This window comes from Ornithodoros turicata, chromosome 5, assembly GCF_037126465.1.
Source record: "Ornithodoros turicata isolate Travis chromosome 5, ASM3712646v1, whole genome shotgun sequence".
In the NCBI taxonomy this organism is placed as follows: domain Eukaryota; kingdom Metazoa; phylum Arthropoda; class Arachnida; order Ixodida; family Argasidae; genus Ornithodoros; species Ornithodoros turicata.
Window position 1 is genome coordinate 60,730,821 of NC_088205.1, and position 18,650 is coordinate 60,749,470.

Sequence of the window (18,650 nt, forward strand, 5' to 3'; positions counted from 1 at the left end):
GCTTAGCCTTGGCCAATCTCCCTTCGTGGATACGGCCACGGAGTCTTCTTTCTCCGTGATAACGGCCAGCGTCCCAGGTGGAAGAAGAAGAATATTGTAGACCAGATCGCTCGCGCAACGCGCAACCGTAAGGGTTTCGCAAGGGTTTCGCCGAGCCTCGTTCATGCACCACATTTGGAAGGTTGTAGGGCAATCGAGAGCTGTAGCAACAACGGCAACTTCTATAGAAAGCTGCAAGCCCCGTGCTCCAGAACAAATCAAGGAATGCTCAGGTTCCTTTTCTTGACATCATTGTGTTCTGCAAGATCTGTTCCTCATTTCAGGTAAAGCAAAATTCCATATTCGATATCGTCTTCGCTATGCGCGGATGTTCTTTAGGTTTATCCGATGCGTATTTTACGGAGAAGTACAGTTGCACTACTAAACACTGCCGCTGCTGTCACAAGTACTCACCATTGCTATACTAACGACTTGTAATATGTTGCTTTTTCTGTGTTTTTGTTGGGGCAGTATAGCTATAGGTAGTGGGCACTCCATCTGACATTTTCAGTTCAGAGACACATGCGTTCAGAAAAAGAATTCTTAACGCAAAATTCCTTCCAGATTCATTTATTTTAACAATTACCTCCAGTTCTATTTTGCCTTACGAATTTCCCTTTCACAGACGACTTCTCCTGTCATTCTCTTTCACAGTCATGAAGAGAGGGATACGTATCAAGACCAAACTGATGATTTGTTCAACTATACTTTCGGCTACGGGAAAACCCAGCTGCCATACACCGGAGAAAGTGGAAGTACGTTCCCAGGATCACAATGGGTTTGATAGTAACGACAGGAGATGTGTCTCCACCCTAACGCTTGTAGACAGTGTTGCCAGTTCCTCGATTTTATCACTAAATTTAGCGACTTTTGGTTGTGCATAGCGACATTTTTTCGTATACCGGGATTAACGACTTGTTAGGCGGCTTTGCACAGCTTATTGTTGGATTTCTGACGACAATGACCAGCAGGAACGCTGGGTTACGTCTAGTTTGCTCAACCAGAAGGCCGGCGTCTACGGGGAAATGGGGACAATTGCCTTCCGTGAGCCCGCCTAAAGGGGCGCAAAAAAGACACATTTCGGGAAACAAGAATATGGGGAGAATGTCCCAGTTGTCCCCCCGGAGACTAAAGCTAGACGCCGGCCCGGCACTACCCTGAAAGACTATTCGGTCCAGGGTGGAAATACGGGTGGACGGGGAAACGAGGGAAATATCACACATTTCGTAGATATAATTGTGAAATGATCGCTAGAACTCTTGACAATACTACTACGCGCTCGAAGTGGCAACACTGGCTGAGACTATAACGCCCCACTGATCTTAACAGACAACTGAGTGCGGGTAAGTAAATTCATACCAGCACTTGCACACACACTCGGACGCGCCACCCGCAACTGCAACCCGCGGCGTGTGACGCGGGTATACCCGCACTACGCGCGGACGCAGTGCAGTTAAATCCGCACCGTCAATAATTCGTGCTCGTGAAAAGCAAAGCTGCGAAACGAACAAAAGAGAACGATGACACCCATAATGACGATTAGTGCCGAGCTTGCCATGTGGTCAGGTTCTGTTTTTAAAGTGTGCGAGGTAAAACGACTGGCACTGTAACAGCTAGTCCAATCTGACAGCGATGTTGTGAGCTGACCAGGTGGCGTGTTGCCAGATAGGTTTGACTTGAGGATTTCCAAGACAGCGTTCTGTTTAACTTGATGTTCGATGTCGAACTTGTCAGCTATTCGCAGCGACACTGAACTTTTACCCGTAAATCGCTAAACTGCGCGGGTAATCGCGGGGACACCCGCACCCGCGCTCATCTAACTGACTTTCTGTTATTTTCACTAACATAAATCCTGGTTCTTGTGAATTTGCCTCATTATACTGTACCCTACCACTATGCTCTCCGATGCAGAATTAGAAAAAGAAAGCAAAGCTATGCAAGTTCTGCACTAAGCCTACTTAGTAGTTATCAGAAGTATCCAATTAACATTTGAGTGCATGCGGGTAATGCGGGTTTACCCGCAGTAATCGCGGACGCAATACAGGCACACCCGCATTTTATCCGCAGCGACACTGAGCTTTTACCCTTAAATCGCAAAACTGTGCGGGTAATCGCGGCGACACCCGCACCCGCGCTCATCTAACTGACTTTATTATTTTCACTCACATAAATCCTGGTTCTTGTGAATTTGCCTCATTATACTGTACCCCACCACTATGCTGTCGAATGCAGAATTAGAAAAAGAAAGCAAAGTTATGCAAGTTCTGCACTAAGCCTACTTGGTATAGTTATCAGAAGTAACCAATCAACGGATCAGCTATCAGTACGACATTATACTTATCTTGATATATCAAATTTCTTTTTGATTTCGCAATTACAGTGCAATGTCAGGCACAGGCTGAAAACAAGATGTCAAAGCAAAAATGCATGACAGATGAGAGCATTCTGCAAAACGGTGCTTACAGTGACGAAATTATCTTCGGCGTTGATCAAAGCGATAAATAGATACCACAGTCATTCGCTAGAGCTAGACGACCATAATTGCACAATTACGGATCTAATTTAGGTTTAGCGATTTTTTGACATGCATTTGGCTACTTCAGATCGAAAAAAAGTAACAACACTGCTTGTAGTCCACACTACATGCAGGGTACGCAATCGAGAGTACGTCTGACTACGGAAGGCGTGATGTCGTTGTCGCTGTCCCGGGATAGCAAGGATGTTTGCGAGCAACTGTTACAGGCTGGAACAGCGTCACCAGTACCAGGAGTTGGAAGTAATAACTGTTTTCTGTAATAGTGCAGAATATTGCACCAAGAAGCTTCTGATGTACGTAACAGGATACAACCGTGGTCGCTCCATCCAGTAGTTTCTTGTTTCGAATATAGATAGAGCGACGTAGAACCACAGTACACGATGTCTCAAAAGGACTACCTGCGTACTCTCCTTCCTTCGCGCGAGCGTGCAGTTCCTGCCAGCTCGGATGACCTTCCCCATCTGTTAGCGACTACGCGTCGTGCATTCGCGCGCTGCGTGTGAAGTGCATAGCGGCAGAGTAAAGAGTAAAGGTTTGTAAATGTAACTACGATGAATGAAAGCATAAGAAACAATTGGAAGTTATTCTACAGTTGGCTCCTTTTTAACACACCGGTCTACCTCTATATATTTATGGTTACAGTTATGGTTTCCCTGGACAATGTGTTTCTAGTCCCCCTTGCAGTGTGATGCCAGCAAATGTTGAAAGGAAGCCGCCTTCCAAGTCAAGTAAAAAAATTCAAATTTTCTTGCACTAATAATTGCAGTACGCATACCCCTCAATCCTGATACCGGGAAATCTGGTTACGGAACCGTTTGCGCTAAAGACGAGGACTGCTCATCTAGTTTAGGTTTGGCTTGCACTTTCAACGGAGGCAACGGTGATGCCAAGTGCGGTTGTGCCCGTGGGACACCAATTTTCATAACAGACAACATTGGGATTGCTAAATGCGTTCAAGGTAAGCATTAGTGTAAAATTAGTGCGACGCCGATTATTTTTGTTGCGGTTTCTTTTAGCAAAGCGCCTGTACGAATCTTGCATGAGCGACCTAGAATGCAACCAGAACGACGAAAACATGCAATGCGTCGACTTTCTGTGTTACTGCCCTAGGCCTTACGTTCTTGCTAGTAACCAGCGCTGCATCCCTGGTGAGTACTCCGTTACGTTCAAAGTGCAGTGCAATTCAGAAAGTGGAACTGTTATTCACACTGCAGTGTGACTCAAAAAGTGCTATGCAATGCCACACTAAGGACGTGCTGTGCCAAAGTAAATATAGAAAAAACTTCACTGTGCATGGGCAACATATCCCTGTGTCAAGTTCCCTGTAGTAAAGTAAAACGTCTCTTCAGCACGTAGGGAATAATGCTACATTGTTGATGGGTTCATAACTGATAAAATAGAGGGTTCCTCATGCCCCTGAGCAAAATCTGTGGCGTAATGCTTTTTAACTATATTTCTTGATCTGTTGCCAACATTCACAACATAGTTACTGCAAAGAATCCATACAGATCATAGCATGTGCTAGTACGATCCGTGTTAAGCACAAGTTATAAATGGCTTACTTGACAGGCTTTGGCAAATAAGAAACAACAATTCATACACAATACAATATGGGAATGCATACATACAGAGGAAAAACATACTTATAAGCATCATACGTAAAAGGCATATGTGACCGCATAACACAGATAGCTTTGCAATAGTCCTTCTCTTATTACTCACAGAATAAATGTCTCCTGACGGAGAGTTGGAAATTATTAGATATTACAACCGAACTCGGTAACGAGTTCCATCTGATTGCCACCATGCTGTCCAAAAAGTATCTTTCCATATACATTTGTGAAGCGCTGGATTCGGAAGTGGTGTGGGAATACAGTTGGACTAGTGCGGGTAACTGGTGTGAATTGTATGCCATCAACACGTTCATTGTTGAGAACGCACCTTCTTACAAGCAAAACACATCTTTCGAAACAAAGTTGGTCAAACCGTAACATTTTTCGAGTAAAATTTTTTAAAAAGTTTCGAACAGAGTAGAACTTGGTTGTCTGGGATGTGAGTTTGATTAGATACGTAGTGCACGCTTCTGTACAGTTTCTAAAGGTGCTGATACGTCTTGTAACTATTACCCCATGATTCTAGACAATATATCAGGTGACACTGCCCAAGGGAAAAGTATAATAATCTCATTATGGTTAATGGGAACAACTGCCTTGCATTAAGTAAAACATCACACGCTTGGGAAGTTTAGTACATATATATGCAATATGAGGTCGCCAGTGCAAAAATACATCAAAGATAACACCAAGGTATTTCATGCTGTCTACACTCCCTGTCTCTGAGTCGTTTATCCGTATTGAAAAATTGTTCAAATCAAAGAATTTACGATGTGATCGAAAAACCAGATATTTTGTTTTTGTGAGTTTAAGGTGAGGGCATTTGCTGCCATTTAAATAGTAGAGAGATGTCCTGAGTTATCTTGGACTGAATGTTTTTAATACAAGTATCCATAAAAAATAATGCAGTATCATCTGCATATAGTATACATTTAGAGTGCACTGCTGTCGGAAGGTCGTTTATACAGGGTGCGTCATTAAAAACTGACCAGAATTTTTATAAAAAAGCTGTGAGAGCAGCATAGATGTTGTTTTTGCAGTTGAGTTCTACGGCAGAGCGGACATCCTCTGGAATAGAGTATGTAACTACCAGATGACTAGTTACCTTAAATTCATAAATTATTTTTTTAATTAGGGAATTTAGGGCAAAAGCGAGATAGCAGACTAAGAGACTATATCCTCGTTGAACACCTTTCCACGTTTAAAAAATTCTGAAACACGCACGTGCGCTAAAATATCCATTCCCGAATTTCGGTATGCAAATGAGCCAAAACCGAAACAGCGGCAACCGGGAACGCGGGGAGTACAGCGCTCATTTCACGTCAGAGGGCCATCCCCCTAGTGAAAAGACCCCTCATGTCTAATGTGTTATGGGACTGAGAGGTCCTCTCAGCCTGAGAGGGCCTTTCAGGCTGGTGGATCTCTCAGGCTGACCTCTCAGGCTGAGATGACCTCTCAGATTGACAGGACCTCTCAGAAGCTAATGCCCAGATCTGACATCGGAACATCAATGTTCAATTTCGCCGTCTATGCTGCACCTGTCGTCGGAGCGGTACAATCATACACTGCTATGATATACCAGAGATAGATACAGACAAGTACATGTCACAAAACTCCACATATATTGAGTTCCTTCGATTGTACAGATACACTCAAGGCATGCACACTGCTATCAGATTATCTAACGGTTATTTCAAATGTCTTGCAGAATTGTGAATATCTAATATTTGTTGAAGGATCGTTCGCAAGAAACTAGACGAAACGGTAAATAGCAGCAACAGAAACTAGATTTAGCCCTTACATGTCTACGAAAGCATACAGTCATCATCAACACATACTGTCGTATTCCACAAGGCGTGAACTCATGGGACACATATTCGCAATGTCCGTACAGCGGCGATGAAAAATATTCTTGAGGAACTTTGCTTCTCAGTGATCAAGTTCGTGTGTTTTACGTATACTTGGGGACTCGCGATGCACCGTCTAGTTTCCCTTGCTTGCGTAAGACGCCAACTAACTGGCGCGATTCGATTCTCACCACCTTGGGTTCTCACCACCTGTCGCTTCGTACGAGATTCATCTACAATTTCAGAATGTCAGTGTAAGTCAGTGTGTAGGCATCGAAATATATAACATACCGTTTGGCACAAAGCGCCGTTGGTAACCTAACGTGGCTGATAATCTTCCTATCGGCGCTCATAATGCGTCTGCGAACAGTGGTAAAAGCGTAAAGTGAACAGGAATGCCTGTCACTCACAAAAGCATATTTGGCACACAAGCATATCCCACGAAGGCCTTTGCCTGATATCGTGATCGCATTCATGCAATCACCCTCATGGTGATCGCTGCATGCGCGATCAACTCATTCGTTCGACGTTCTGATTGCGATAAATAGTGGCGCAAGGATGAGTCCGATCCAATATCGCGCTCATGGTGCACAGCGATCAGTATTCACTGTGGATGACACTTTCACTTTCTTTAGAACAGGAACATACAATTTCCATATAATTTCAAATGGTGGTGGTTACATGTTTGACCACTGTATAGCCTCCCATTCAAATAGAATACTGAAGTACAACAGTATGCAACCGCAACCTACATACCTCAAAAACAGTTAGAATCCCGAAGACAAAACACAAATTACTTTAGATCCGCGGCCGACGTCCTCACACTTCAACGTTTCAAAACAGACTGATTGAAGCCAGTGTTGCCACACGTTAAAAAAATTTATCTGTAGATCCGAGTCCGAAAAATCTGTAGATCGAGCTAAATATCTGTAGCCACTCAAAACTCAGTGACTTGAACATTTTGCCTTCGAATCTGGAATGCCTGCCTGCATCTCTAAATTAGTGGAAGAGCAAGTGCTTATTTCGTTCCACTGTTGAACACCACAACCGGAATTTATTGCTGCGGCGCACTGCCATTACGTGTTGAAACTCGCGGTTTCGGTTTGCGATGTCTCGTTTTTTGTGATTGCAGCGGACTTAAGTGTCCGCTACAATCGCAACAAAAAGTGTCACTGCACGTAGGTTTTAATGCTTTGACATGTGTATTCACATCAGCTGTGGCGCTCCAATGCAAGAATAACGTATCGCGTGTAGTAGGAACATTTTTCTCTCTCGTTCCACCATCACAGTGATGAGTGAGGATCACAATGGAACACAAAAACAATAAGGCTTGACATATTATTTCCACAGACATAATGAAAACGTACATGCGTGACGCGAATTGTAAACGTTGTGGTTTCGCTTCAAAGCCAGCCAAGTCAAGTCTGTGAGGCAAACTGGTAACGCGCACACAAATACTTAAGAAAACTGATTTAGCGTTGAGGCTCGCCAATGGTTCGTTCGCTGTTGACGCCCTTTCCTCCGGCGAGCCCCGCCAGCTTCGTGATGGACGGATCAAATTCTTGTCAACAGCGAAGGCGTAGCAGCTTGACCCAGCAGCACGCGTTTTGTGTGCAGGAGGCCAGTTATGGTGGTCGTTGAGAGGCTGTTTCTTTAATTTGTTCTCATCAAATTAACTGCAGAAAATATTCTAAGAAATAGACTGTCAACACTCATTCCCGCGTTCTGGTGACGTTTTTCATCGTCGTTTTGTGCACTGATGCGAAACACGTACCGCACGTACACTCTTAGAAATGAGGGGGGGGGGGGGGGGGGGGTGTCGAGGTAGCTTGCCGTTGTTGGCCGCACTCAAGTGGGCATCGTCACGACTCTCTCACGTCACTCTTAGAAATGAACTGCACCACATAGCCCGCTCCTAGCCAACCATCACTCCGAATGACAACGTTCTCGCCTCTGATTTGTTGAAAACGCGAGGAGGAGTCTATTTTGTGTCATTATGCACGGCACAAAATAGGCTCCTCCTGCCGTTTTCAACAAATCTGGGGCGAGAACGTTGTCATTCGGGGTGATGGTTGGCTAGGAGAGTGCTATGTGGTGAAGTTCATTTTTAAGAGTGTACTGTGTCGAGTGATCCATTCGTTGGAGCAAAAAATCATGAGATTTCCAGAAATCTCTGTAGATTTGTAGATTTTTCAAAAAGTAGGTAGATCTCATGTAGGTGTGTCCCATGTCTCTGTAGGTGTGGCAACACTGGATTGAACCGCTGGCGACTGGTCGAAACGCTTCCACTTACGTGCAGTACAATAATGCACGGATTGCAAGAACAATAGCTTCAAAGGGGAACAGCAATACAAGGTTATCACGGGACGTGTTCCTTGGAGGAATAATGCACAAATATGTGAAATCTTGCGAACTATTTTCCAAAACGGACGAGGTAGCATGTCCCGTGGCGCGGAAAAACATGTAGCAACTTGCTCTGGGAGGTGTTGCACGACGCACTGTCGCAAAGCTGTCTGAGAGGTCCCCCCAAACCCCTCAGGGCTAGGTGAATGATTCTACAACGTCTTCCAGATTTTCTCTAAAAGGTCCTCTCAGACCCCGCTGTGCTGCCTGAAAGGTCCTACCAGACCTTTCAAGATTTCTTGAAATGTCCTCTCAGACCTCTCAGGAAATTTTGAGAGGTCTCTTAGAAACATTCTCGTGATTTGGAGGGGTGGAGATAATTGGAGTGGGTGGCGCTCAGCTGGGCAGATAAACCGCTCTCCGGCCCAGATAAGCCTCCGTCGGCGTGAGTGATCCGCTCCTCAGGATCGCTTTTTCGGTTTTGGCTCATTGGCATACCGAAATTCGGGGCTGGATACTTCAGCGCACGTGCGTGTTTCAGGGTTTTTTAAACGTGGAAAGGTGTTCAACGAGGATAGTCTCTCAATCTGCTATCTCGCTTTTACCCGAAATTCCCTAATTAAAGAATTAATTAATGAAGTTCAGGTAATTAGTCACCTCGTAGTTACATACTCTCTTCCAGAGGATGTCCGCCTTTCCGTAGAACTCAACTGCAAAAACAATATCTATGCTGCTCTCACAGCTTTTTTATAAAAATTCTAGTTAGTTTTTGATGACGCACCCTGTATACAGTAGAAAGAAGATCGGCCCCGGTGCGGATCCCTCTGGGACCCGCATGGCGGGGGGGGGGGGGGGGGGGGGGGTATCGGTAACGGAGACGACACTGACTCATTTATGTTAACTACTTGTATCCTATCTGCTAAGTAGCTCGTAAAAAGCTTCAGAGAATGACCTCTTAAACCATATTTCCATATTTTTTAAATCAAAATGTCATGATCTACTGTATCGAAAGCCACGAAAACCATGTTGATTGTTACTGATTAATTTGTTACCTTCCAAAAATTTCGTAAGTCTGACAGTTAACAACTTTTCAAACACAACGTTAAGGGCACTGAGCACAGAGATACCAATCTTAAGTATATCTGTATAAATTGCTTGAGTCATGGCGCGATTAAAGAGGTCGACTAATACGGGACATAAAACATCAACATTATTTTTTATAATATTCATTGTTACATTGTCATAGCCACGAGCAGTGTTACCTCAACAATTCTTCATATCATTTGTCACCTCACTGTCTGTAACTGCATGCACTGGAAACGTCTTGGATACATTCGTTTTGACGTAGTGCAATGGTTCATCATGACTAACAGTTTCGTTCGCCAATAATGGCCCGACATTGGTGAAGTATTCGTTACATAACGCGTTGACCTCGGTATTAACAGTGGGTAGGATACGTTTCCGTACATTTTTATTGAGGATTCTATTGATGATCTGCCAAGTCTGACGAGGACTCGTAGAGTTCTGAATAATCTTACTGTAATATTGTAACTTTCGTTCTCGTATAAGTTTAACAGAATAGTTACGATAATAGTTGAAATTATTTCTGTAATACCTATTACTTTTATCACGATGCAGTTTGCGACGCCAATAACTGTGTGGCAGTCTATGGCATGCAGTCTATGGCATCAAAGCCATTAAAATTTCATTCGTTATCCATGAACATACTGGACTATCGTAATGACCTACGTGACCCTGAAAACTAGCTTCCCTTAAAGCTCTTTGTAATTTCGTGGTAATATTCCACACATTTTTTCATTAACATATTCGTACAATGCGGGCTCCCGTATGTACTTTGTGATTAGTTGTCGAAACTTGGCATAATTTAATATATATAAACTTATAAACCATAAACATAAAGCTATAAACCTGTAACAAAAGAAAGAACATGTCTCTTTCTACAAAGGTAGCTAAAAAAACTTGTATTTTGCAGGCAAAGCATCTCCCGCAGCTGTATTTTACAGTGCTTTGCCGACACTGGTGTTGCTTCTAACGCTGCTTGTCTTGGGGGCAGGTTACTCATATCAAAGGTAAGCCACATCTGGTGACCGGCCTAAGAACATAAAACGAAAATCCGGCTGAAATAGGCAGCCGGAGCTGAAGTGCGACATCATACGTGTAGTGACCTGGCGGCACTGGCGCATCGTGTAAGAGTACCAGTGCGCAATCGATGGCATATGATCATAGAGAATCGAACCGAACCTGAACCGAAAACCGCTATTAATTCCGTTATTTTTAGCCGAACCGGAACTGAACCGAACCGAAATTATTGGCGCAATCTTGCAGCTGAACCGAAACCGAACCGAAAAAAATTGTGGTAAGCGATTCAAATAAGTTCAAATAACGGTTCACACCTACCCAAACTACCGACTGAAGGGAGAAATTTAATTTATGCCACGTAGAGTATGGCTCATGTGTGTCAACGACTTTCATATGTGGCATAGGAAAGTCGTTGACACACATGAGCAGAGGTGGGCAAATACCCTCACGATATTTGCCCTCACCTCAATTTTCGTAACAGATGTTTTTCCTCACCTCGCCTCATTTTTTGGGGGACTTCGTTCCTCACCTCAAGCTCCTTTTAAAATTATTTTCCTCACCTCACCTCACCTCAATTTGTTTCTGAAAAATGTTCCTCAACTGACCTCACCTCAACATTTTCCAGAACACTTTTTCCTCACCTCACCTCACCCTTCATTCTAAAATATCTTCCTCACCTCACCTCACCCTAACCTTCTTTCTAAAATATGTTCATCTACTACTTCTAATTTTTGCCTCGTCGAGCTCACCTTAACCATGCAGTTTCTGTAAAACGTTTTTACTTCAGAATTGCTCTTTCAATTAGGAGTGACGTTGCTCATAGCCACAGTTGCTTCGCGGCGCTAACACGGAATCAAAAAAGTATTAGGAGCGGGTAGGTGTATACGTTGCAGTTGGCTTTTTACTGCTTCCTTGGTTGACTTCTGACAACAAGTTACAAGTACCCACAGCTAAGATTCATTACCTTGCTTGGTTCGTCCTTCTTGCAACAAGTATCCACTACATGTACGATCAGTAAAAATTGGACGTAGGGTACATGGGTAGAGAAGCTGCACAAACCGAGCAATTTTGAGTTGTTTTTCATACTGGCAAGGCAGGAATGGCTTTTATCGAGTATCTCTCAAGCGAGAATGATCATGGAGCTGCGGAAGTCGTTTTCGGGATGGTATGCAGCTATACTTCGAATTACATTTTGCATTTTTGTCTGTTTTGACTTTATATTATCGATCAATATTATTTAAATAGCAGACGTATTCATTTGTAGCCGGAATTCGGGGACCTTTTCTTCGTGACCCTTGTTTTGAAGCAATCAGGTAGACGTGCTGTACAGATTACTAGTGACTTATGTGTTGACTTACTAATTAAATTACTTTATGGAGACACAGACCTCTTGTGCCTTTTCACCTAGCTTCATTGCCGTACTAAAAGCTCAATATTTAAACTTGTGGCAATACGGAATATATGCCATTATTTGCGCTTATATTGCACTTAAAGCGCGTGTTGTTGCCTCCATTTCTTACATCAGTCTCTGATAAGGTCATTGGTTGTCATGTACAATCGTTCCAAATAATACGTGAAAGACATCTGCTTACAGACTGACTAGTTCGGCTTCGTTGAAATCTAAACACTCAAAGCACACGGAACTATATTGACTTGTTCATGTGTCTCACATCATGCATGTGACTCAACTGACTAGTTTGATTGTGTTGAAATCTGAAGCTAAATACATAAAGCACACATAAGCTATATTCACTTGTACATGCATCTGACCTGAAACGTCTATAATGTATCTGACTCAACTGAAAGTCTGAAACTGACGCGCTTACAGCGAACACATTTTAGTGCAGAGAGCCTATGCTCATAGTAACATTTCTGCTACATTGGTAATAGAAAAAGCTGGCTCTCGGTGCCCTTTTAAGAGATCGCGCAATTGAAAATAGCCGCTCCAAATCTCCTCAACCCCCCTCTCAAAACTTTTTCGTCACCTCACCTCACCTCACCTCAATCTCTCTTTTGAGAATTTTCCCTCACCTCACCTCACCTCAATGTGCGTGAGGTGAGGGTGAGGTGAGGGTGAGGGCACCCTCACCCTCATTTGCCCTCGTGAAAATGCCGACCTCTGCACATGAGTCATACTCTACGTAGCATAAATTAAATTTACATCACATCACACATCACATCACAAATTTAAATTAGCATCACAAAGGAGCGTCGTAAAAGCCGTTGCACAACGGACTAAATTTACTCTGTGTAAGCAAATTTCGTCCTTTTTGGGGACTAAATGAATTGCTACACAACCATTAGTCCTTTTCTGGACTAAATGTATGGGGCTAAATGAATATCACAGAGTGAGCACTGCATTTCACGCTTTGTCCTCACGGTCCTTATGCACATAATCCATGTGCATGAATAAAAATGCTTTGAAACATGCATAAGACACAATTTGCAAAGCGAGAACCACTATTTCTTACTTGTGTGGCCAAAAATTGCGTAATTTATTATATAGCCTTGTTCCATCAAATGGTGAGGTAAAGAGCGCATATTTACGTAGATTGTTGCACTCAGAGGACAACTTGTGAAGTTTAAGTATTTGAAGTCCTGGGGAGTATTTGAATCTCAGGATCAAAGGAGTAAAATCTGGAGTAATTGTAATCTAGGGGACTAGAAGCTGCAGTTACTCCCAAGCTAGTGCGTTTCGCACTATGATTTTTACGATATTTATGTTTATTTATAAATATTTATACATTTTATGTTTATCTCGCACTCGCACTTCGAATTATCTGACTGAAGCCACCCTATGCCCCCACAAAATAGTTGTCTTATATAGTAAAACTCAACAGCGGGGGGTTAAGGAGAGATATCGCGCTGAATCCTCCGTGAGACCATTTATTTAGTGACGCAAGCGTGTTTCCGCTCTCGAGTTTCGCTCTCTGGTAAACTGCTGCTAGATGATCACAGCAGAATGATTAGGGATGTGCCAACCGAATCCGCGAATCCTCGAATCCGAGGCAGGGATTCGAGATTCGGGAATCTGAGTCCGAGTGCGCAAAACGGCGAATCGAATCTTTCGAATCCACCAATCACGTTGGTTTGTTTCTTTTTAAAATTGGCGCCTGCGGAGTCGGCCGAAAGCCTGATTGACCGGCGGATGTTTTCTTGTTTGTTTGTTTACATTGATCTGGATTAAAAGAGTTCAGGCAGGAACTCTTGCATTACAAGCAACACGGTTTTGTTTTGATTGTTTCTTAGTTTTATGGAAACAATTCAGAATCGAGAATTTCTGTATTTCCTGTAGTCGATGAACATGTTAAATAAATTACATTTAAGAAGTATATAGGTAAGCTTTATCCTGAAAGTGACCTATTATTTCACTTCTTTTTTATTAAACAAATATATCATATTCTGCTTCAAAATACTTTTCAGTAGAAGTGGTTTTTCCCCTGGTTTAAAATAACTGTTTCTTTTCGTTTTTTTTTTTTTTTTTGAAAGGATTAGAATGATTCGAGATTCGGAAAAATTCTGGATTCGTCCCATCTCTAAAAATTATGTTAAAGCTCAACTTGTATTATTTGTATCAGTACACGAGTACTACCTTAATGCATCTTGTGATTTTGCTCCTCGATGGAAATTTGTTGTTGGTGGTGGTTCGGGAAGTCAAGACAGATATGCGCCCTACAATCCGTCGTTCATCAGTGCATCACTTGATTTCTCACTGGGGCTTCAACTTTGCAACGAGAATCTTTGTTTTTTACGCGTCCTTCTTTTTGCTTATGAATTACCAAGGTCAAGATGTTGCAACCTTACGCTTCCAGCGCAATTAATACTGACGGTCCTGAAAAACATTTCACTGTGGCAATTAACGGCTTTCCATTTGGCTTCCCATTTATTGGGCGGGACATTAAACCGTCGCCGCACTAGCAGAGCGCTGAAACCGAGGAATCAAAACCGATGCTTTACACTTGAACCGCGAGACAACAAAGGCCTTATTTCGGAACATGGAAGTTGACGTCATGCCATACATGTTACTCCCAGAACAGAATGTGCTTTAGTAAGCAAGTGCGTGCTCCTCTCAAATCAAACAGCTGTAGCCATTGTGCTTTAGTAAGCAAGTGCGTGCTCCTCTCAAATCAAACAGCTGTAGCCATTAGAGGGGGGGGGGGGGGGGGGGGGGGTGATGTACGGGGAAGGTGCGGCAGCCTGCTCTGAAGTGGCGGCTTGGTGCACCCAAGGGAGGGGAAGAGGGGAGGGGAGAGATGATGGTGTCACAGGAGAGGCAGGGGCTTGCTAACCCCTCTTGTTCTGGGATCTGGGTAGTCCAAGAGGACTACCCACCACACAAAAAACATGCCAGCATTCCTCAGTTGTCTTCATTGGGATGCTCCCCGTACCACGGTAACCGCTAGGATTATTGGCGAAGTTAGCCCATCGCCAATAGATGTCGTTCTATAGTTCAGTGTGAGCCGCTTGTCGGTAGTCACTTCGTTCGGTGTCATGCTTCTAAAGCATTTAGTTAAAAAAGATGACAAATGAGTCCGTGCCAAGAATATTCACTATATTCCTTATCCCCAGCAGGCTTCATCGTGCATCGGACCAGGAGAAATCCCACAGTGGTCGCAGGGATAGCCCGGTAGACCACGAGTCTCGTGCTCACAGTGGCGCCCTCGTATGCTTCTCTCCGTACCGCGCTCGCAATTCCTCTGCTTTCCAATGCTGCATCGATCCTCGCCAGCGTTACTATGAGATGTACGGAGAATACGCATCTTGGGGATACGCCAAAGTCCCTAAGCACCCACCGCGCTATATCCGGCACTCCGAAGAAAACAGAGTCAATAGTGCAGGAAGTAGTTTCCTCGGTGTTGACGGTTCCAGGGAAACTGAAAAGCGAAAAGAACTCGCGGTAACTGCTGTTGCTCCAGTTCATCAAGCGCTGACAACCCAAACTCCCCGATCTCATAACGAAGTATCCATCTGCGTCCCACCGAGGTACAAGCCTGGAGTTACAGGTTGTGGAAAGACAAGCAGAGAGAGGAGGCCCAACCAAAGATTGCTAGCTGCGATCAAGCGATCATCTTCTGGGCAGATTCCTCATCCTAAAGAACTGAAAGCCTTTCTTAACGCGCGAGACGTTGTCATCAACGTGGAACCCATTGCGTCAGTCAAGGATGTTGACTGGACGTTGGAAAGTGGCGCCGCATGTGCTGCTGCATCAAGTATGAAACAAAGTGCGCACTCAAATTCTCGTTGTGAAGACACAGATTCTCGCGCTGCTATCTCTTCTGGATCTATCACAGAGGGGGAAAATGCTTCACTTGGTGCGGCATCGCTGTCGCAGGATCAAACTATTGCAATGTCGGAAGAATTCACTCCAACTTACTGGACTGATTCACAAAACATATCTTCTACAACACTTCTTCTGGATCACCTCGGTGGCACAATGCCATTTGGAAGTTTCGCTGAGCAGAAACAGCCGTTGGATATGGGGCATCCTTCAAAGCCACATTCTGCGACATTCTGTCTAAGGCAGGCGAAGTCCATGAACTTCATTTGCGAATCATTGGGCAGCACTGGAAGTCGACATGCTTTTGGCCATGTGTTGACCGGGCGACGGCGCGTATTGTCCAGCAATGATGTCAGTATGTTAATTGGAGAATCAATTGAAACTGATATCGACAGCACTTCAAAGCACGAAGCGGAATCCGATATTAGCAAGTCGAATGCAGGAGCAAGCGTCGATGGTGCACCTAGTAAACCCGGTAAAGGAGAGAAGAACGAAATGTGGAGTATTAGCCAAGACGGCCAGAATAGTCACACGAGAACGCCCCTCCAAACAGTTTCAGGCAGACAGGGTGATAGACGAGTTCTGATAACACCACAGGCCCGACATGGAGCTCCTGGAACGAAAAAAACTGTGAACCAATATGGAACAGAACTGGTCGTTAACGCCAGGTCAGAAACATCACTCTGCAAGAGTTCTGAATCCTTTCCTCCGGAAATGGAAATAATCCAGCCACATAGTGTTCTAAAATATACTTTCGTGTCACACCTCCCACCAGAACACACAGGTGAGTTATCCGTAGAAGACATGAGTGTCATCAGAAGCAGGCTTTGCAAAACACCACCTCAACTAATGTCATCCGGCTTCGACATCTTTTCATCTATCGATACAAATCTAACTGAAGAACCATCGTGCTTCCACATGAACATTAACAGCAACGTTGGCTTTCAAGAATACTTGGATAATAATTGGCCAGATGCACTTAGTCGAAAGTCGCTAGGCTACAGGCCACAGACACCTTGCACTCTTGAATGTCAAACAGGTGAACTACTAACAAATTCATCTGTCGAGGTAGCACATTCTACGCGTAAAACGTCCCCAAACGAGAAGTTCAGGCACGCTCTACGGCTAAACGAAACGGCGTGTTCCTTGAAATTGCTGCCGAGGAAGGTTGCCCGTCAGATATCAGCAGAAGCAGAACGTTCGGCAACAATGCGTCCTTCTCAAACACTCGCAACTACAAGTGACAGAGAAGACAATCAGGCCTATAATAAAGAAGAGGTGATTCAGAGATGTTCTTCGATGTTGTCATGTAATGAAGGCGGAGAACCTACGGCATCGAGATCAGCTCCCGTTATTGCTACGGAATCTATTTCCGATGGCGAATCAGACGTGGCTCCTAGGATCAAAAGTCCCTTGTGCCTTTGCCATGTGCCGACATGTCTACCAGAGCCACATTGGACTGACGATCTACTTGGGACATGTCGGAACCATTTCATCACTACCCAAGCAGAAAGCGGGTCTTGGATCCTAAGCGAACAACGCAACACTGGTCGCAGCGATAAGTCGAAATCTGCTGACACCAGCACTCAAACACATATTACGGGACAGTTAATTAGATCATTGGAAGAACAAACTTTTAACCGCGCAAACTTTATTGATCTCGTATCAATTGGCAACCAGCATTACGCACGAGAACACCGTTCCATTATGCCTGGACTCGCATCACAGGTGCTGGATGAAACAGAATACGCCAAAAAGATTATATTTGGAAATCTGGCGGCGGGATTCATTGGCATGCCTTATATGCGTCCTGGTGAGGACACATTGAGTCCAGTAGGGCCACTCAAGCTGCAAGACCTCATCATACGAAAACATCCAATTTTAAAAGTCGTTCTGCAGCTACATAACGGCAATATTTCTCAAACCACGATGCCTATAATAGAAAGCATTGTTCAAACTGAAGCATCTCATGATGCGCTACCGCATGAAGATACCGCGCTTTCGGGTGGAGGGGTTCCTGGTCGCATAGACCATTCGGACCAGTCTCCTACAAAGCGCGTTACATTTCAACGTGCGTCATCCTGTGCGCTAACAGATTGCCACGAGAGCTCTATGCTAAAGGAACCGTTGCATTCTAAATACACGGGAGACGGACATACGGCACCACACTCTCAAGAACAAGTCACAAGAGACGTTCATCCCCAGGCGGTTCTGAGCTCCGCTTCCATCCAGGACGAAACCTGCTTTGAATCTATGTACGATGCTGCCTTACAGTCGGAGAGTGGTACGCTAGTAAAAATAGTAACTGAACGACTGAACTCGGGTGAGCGAGACCAGGATGAAATCGCCAGGACGGTATCGTCTTGTGGAGAAACTAGTACTTCATTTCATGTCTCAGATACTGAGGTTATGAAAGCATCCTTCGGCGACCGAAGTACTCCTAGGATGGCGCGTTACGGACCTCAAGACTCTCGTGAAGATGCATGCGAAGCGTGGGCCATTCAGGTTGCAGTATCAGATTCCGCGCTTCACCGCGACAATCCTATTTCATTTGGAAGTTCATCTCAATGGCCTTCAGATGAGAATTCTTCTGGTGCAGATGGTCGCATATAAAGCATTATATGTTCACTGCAGTGTTATTCTGTTCCGTTCTGTCGGGTGCAGGGATTCCAGGAATGAAGCATATGGCTTACTAGTATTTCCCCTACTTGCACATGCAGCCAGCGCCAGCAGCAACAAATGTTTCTGCAATTAGGGTTCGGTAAAAAGGTACACGCTTCTTTAGTTGTATAGATCATAGGTTCTCCGTGCATAATAGGAATGTGCAGATCATATCTAGGCCTGCTGTTCATCCGCGAAACACATGGGTTCTCTCACCGATATATATTTTTTTT

At 44.2% G+C, this 18,650-nt stretch overlaps 2 protein-coding genes across 3 annotated transcripts in view; one reads left to right on the forward strand and one right to left on the reverse strand.

The window, feature by feature from the left end:
* Positions 1–6,850, reverse strand: part of LOC135394535 (sodium- and chloride-dependent glycine transporter 2-like) — a 47,285-nt gene extending 40,435 nt beyond the window's left edge. The window contains exon 1 of the mRNA XM_064625312.1: positions 6,792–6,850. The gene's annotated coding sequence lies outside the window, so the exon portion shown is untranslated. The remainder of the gene's footprint in view (positions 1–6,791) is intronic.
* LOC135394533 (uncharacterized) lies at positions 84–18,384 on the forward strand. 2 transcript variants are annotated; one of them, XM_064625310.1, is made up of 6 exons: positions 84–323; positions 694–794; positions 3,342–3,533; positions 3,592–3,723; positions 10,372–10,468; positions 15,048–18,384. In XM_064625310.1, exons 1-6 carry the CDS (start codon positions 265–267, stop codon positions 18,367–18,369), a joined length of 3,903 nt encoding a protein of 1,300 aa, XP_064481380.1. In that variant the 5' UTR covers positions 84–264; the 3' UTR covers positions 18,370–18,384. The 2 variants fall into 2 exon arrangements, with proteins under 2 accessions (XP_064481380.1, XP_064481381.1); XM_064625311.1 differs by having other exon boundaries at positions 15,051–18,384.
* The last annotated feature ends 266 nt before the right edge of the window (positions 18,385–18,650 follow it).

Bases quoted from the DNA above. Each gene is read 5' to 3' on its own strand.
- LOC135394533 (XM_064625310.1), top strand. From the start codon at position 265: ATGCTCAGGTTCCTTTTCTTGACATCATTGTGTTCTGCAAGATCTGTT. The intron at 3,534-3,591 runs GTAAGCATTAGT...GGTTTCTTTTAG, and splicing joins GATTGCTAAATGCGTTCAAG to CAAAGCGCCTGTACGAATCT. The intron at 10,469-15,047 runs GTAAGCCACATC...CCTTATCCCCAG, and splicing joins GCAGGTTACTCATATCAAAG to CAGGCTTCATCGTGCATCGG.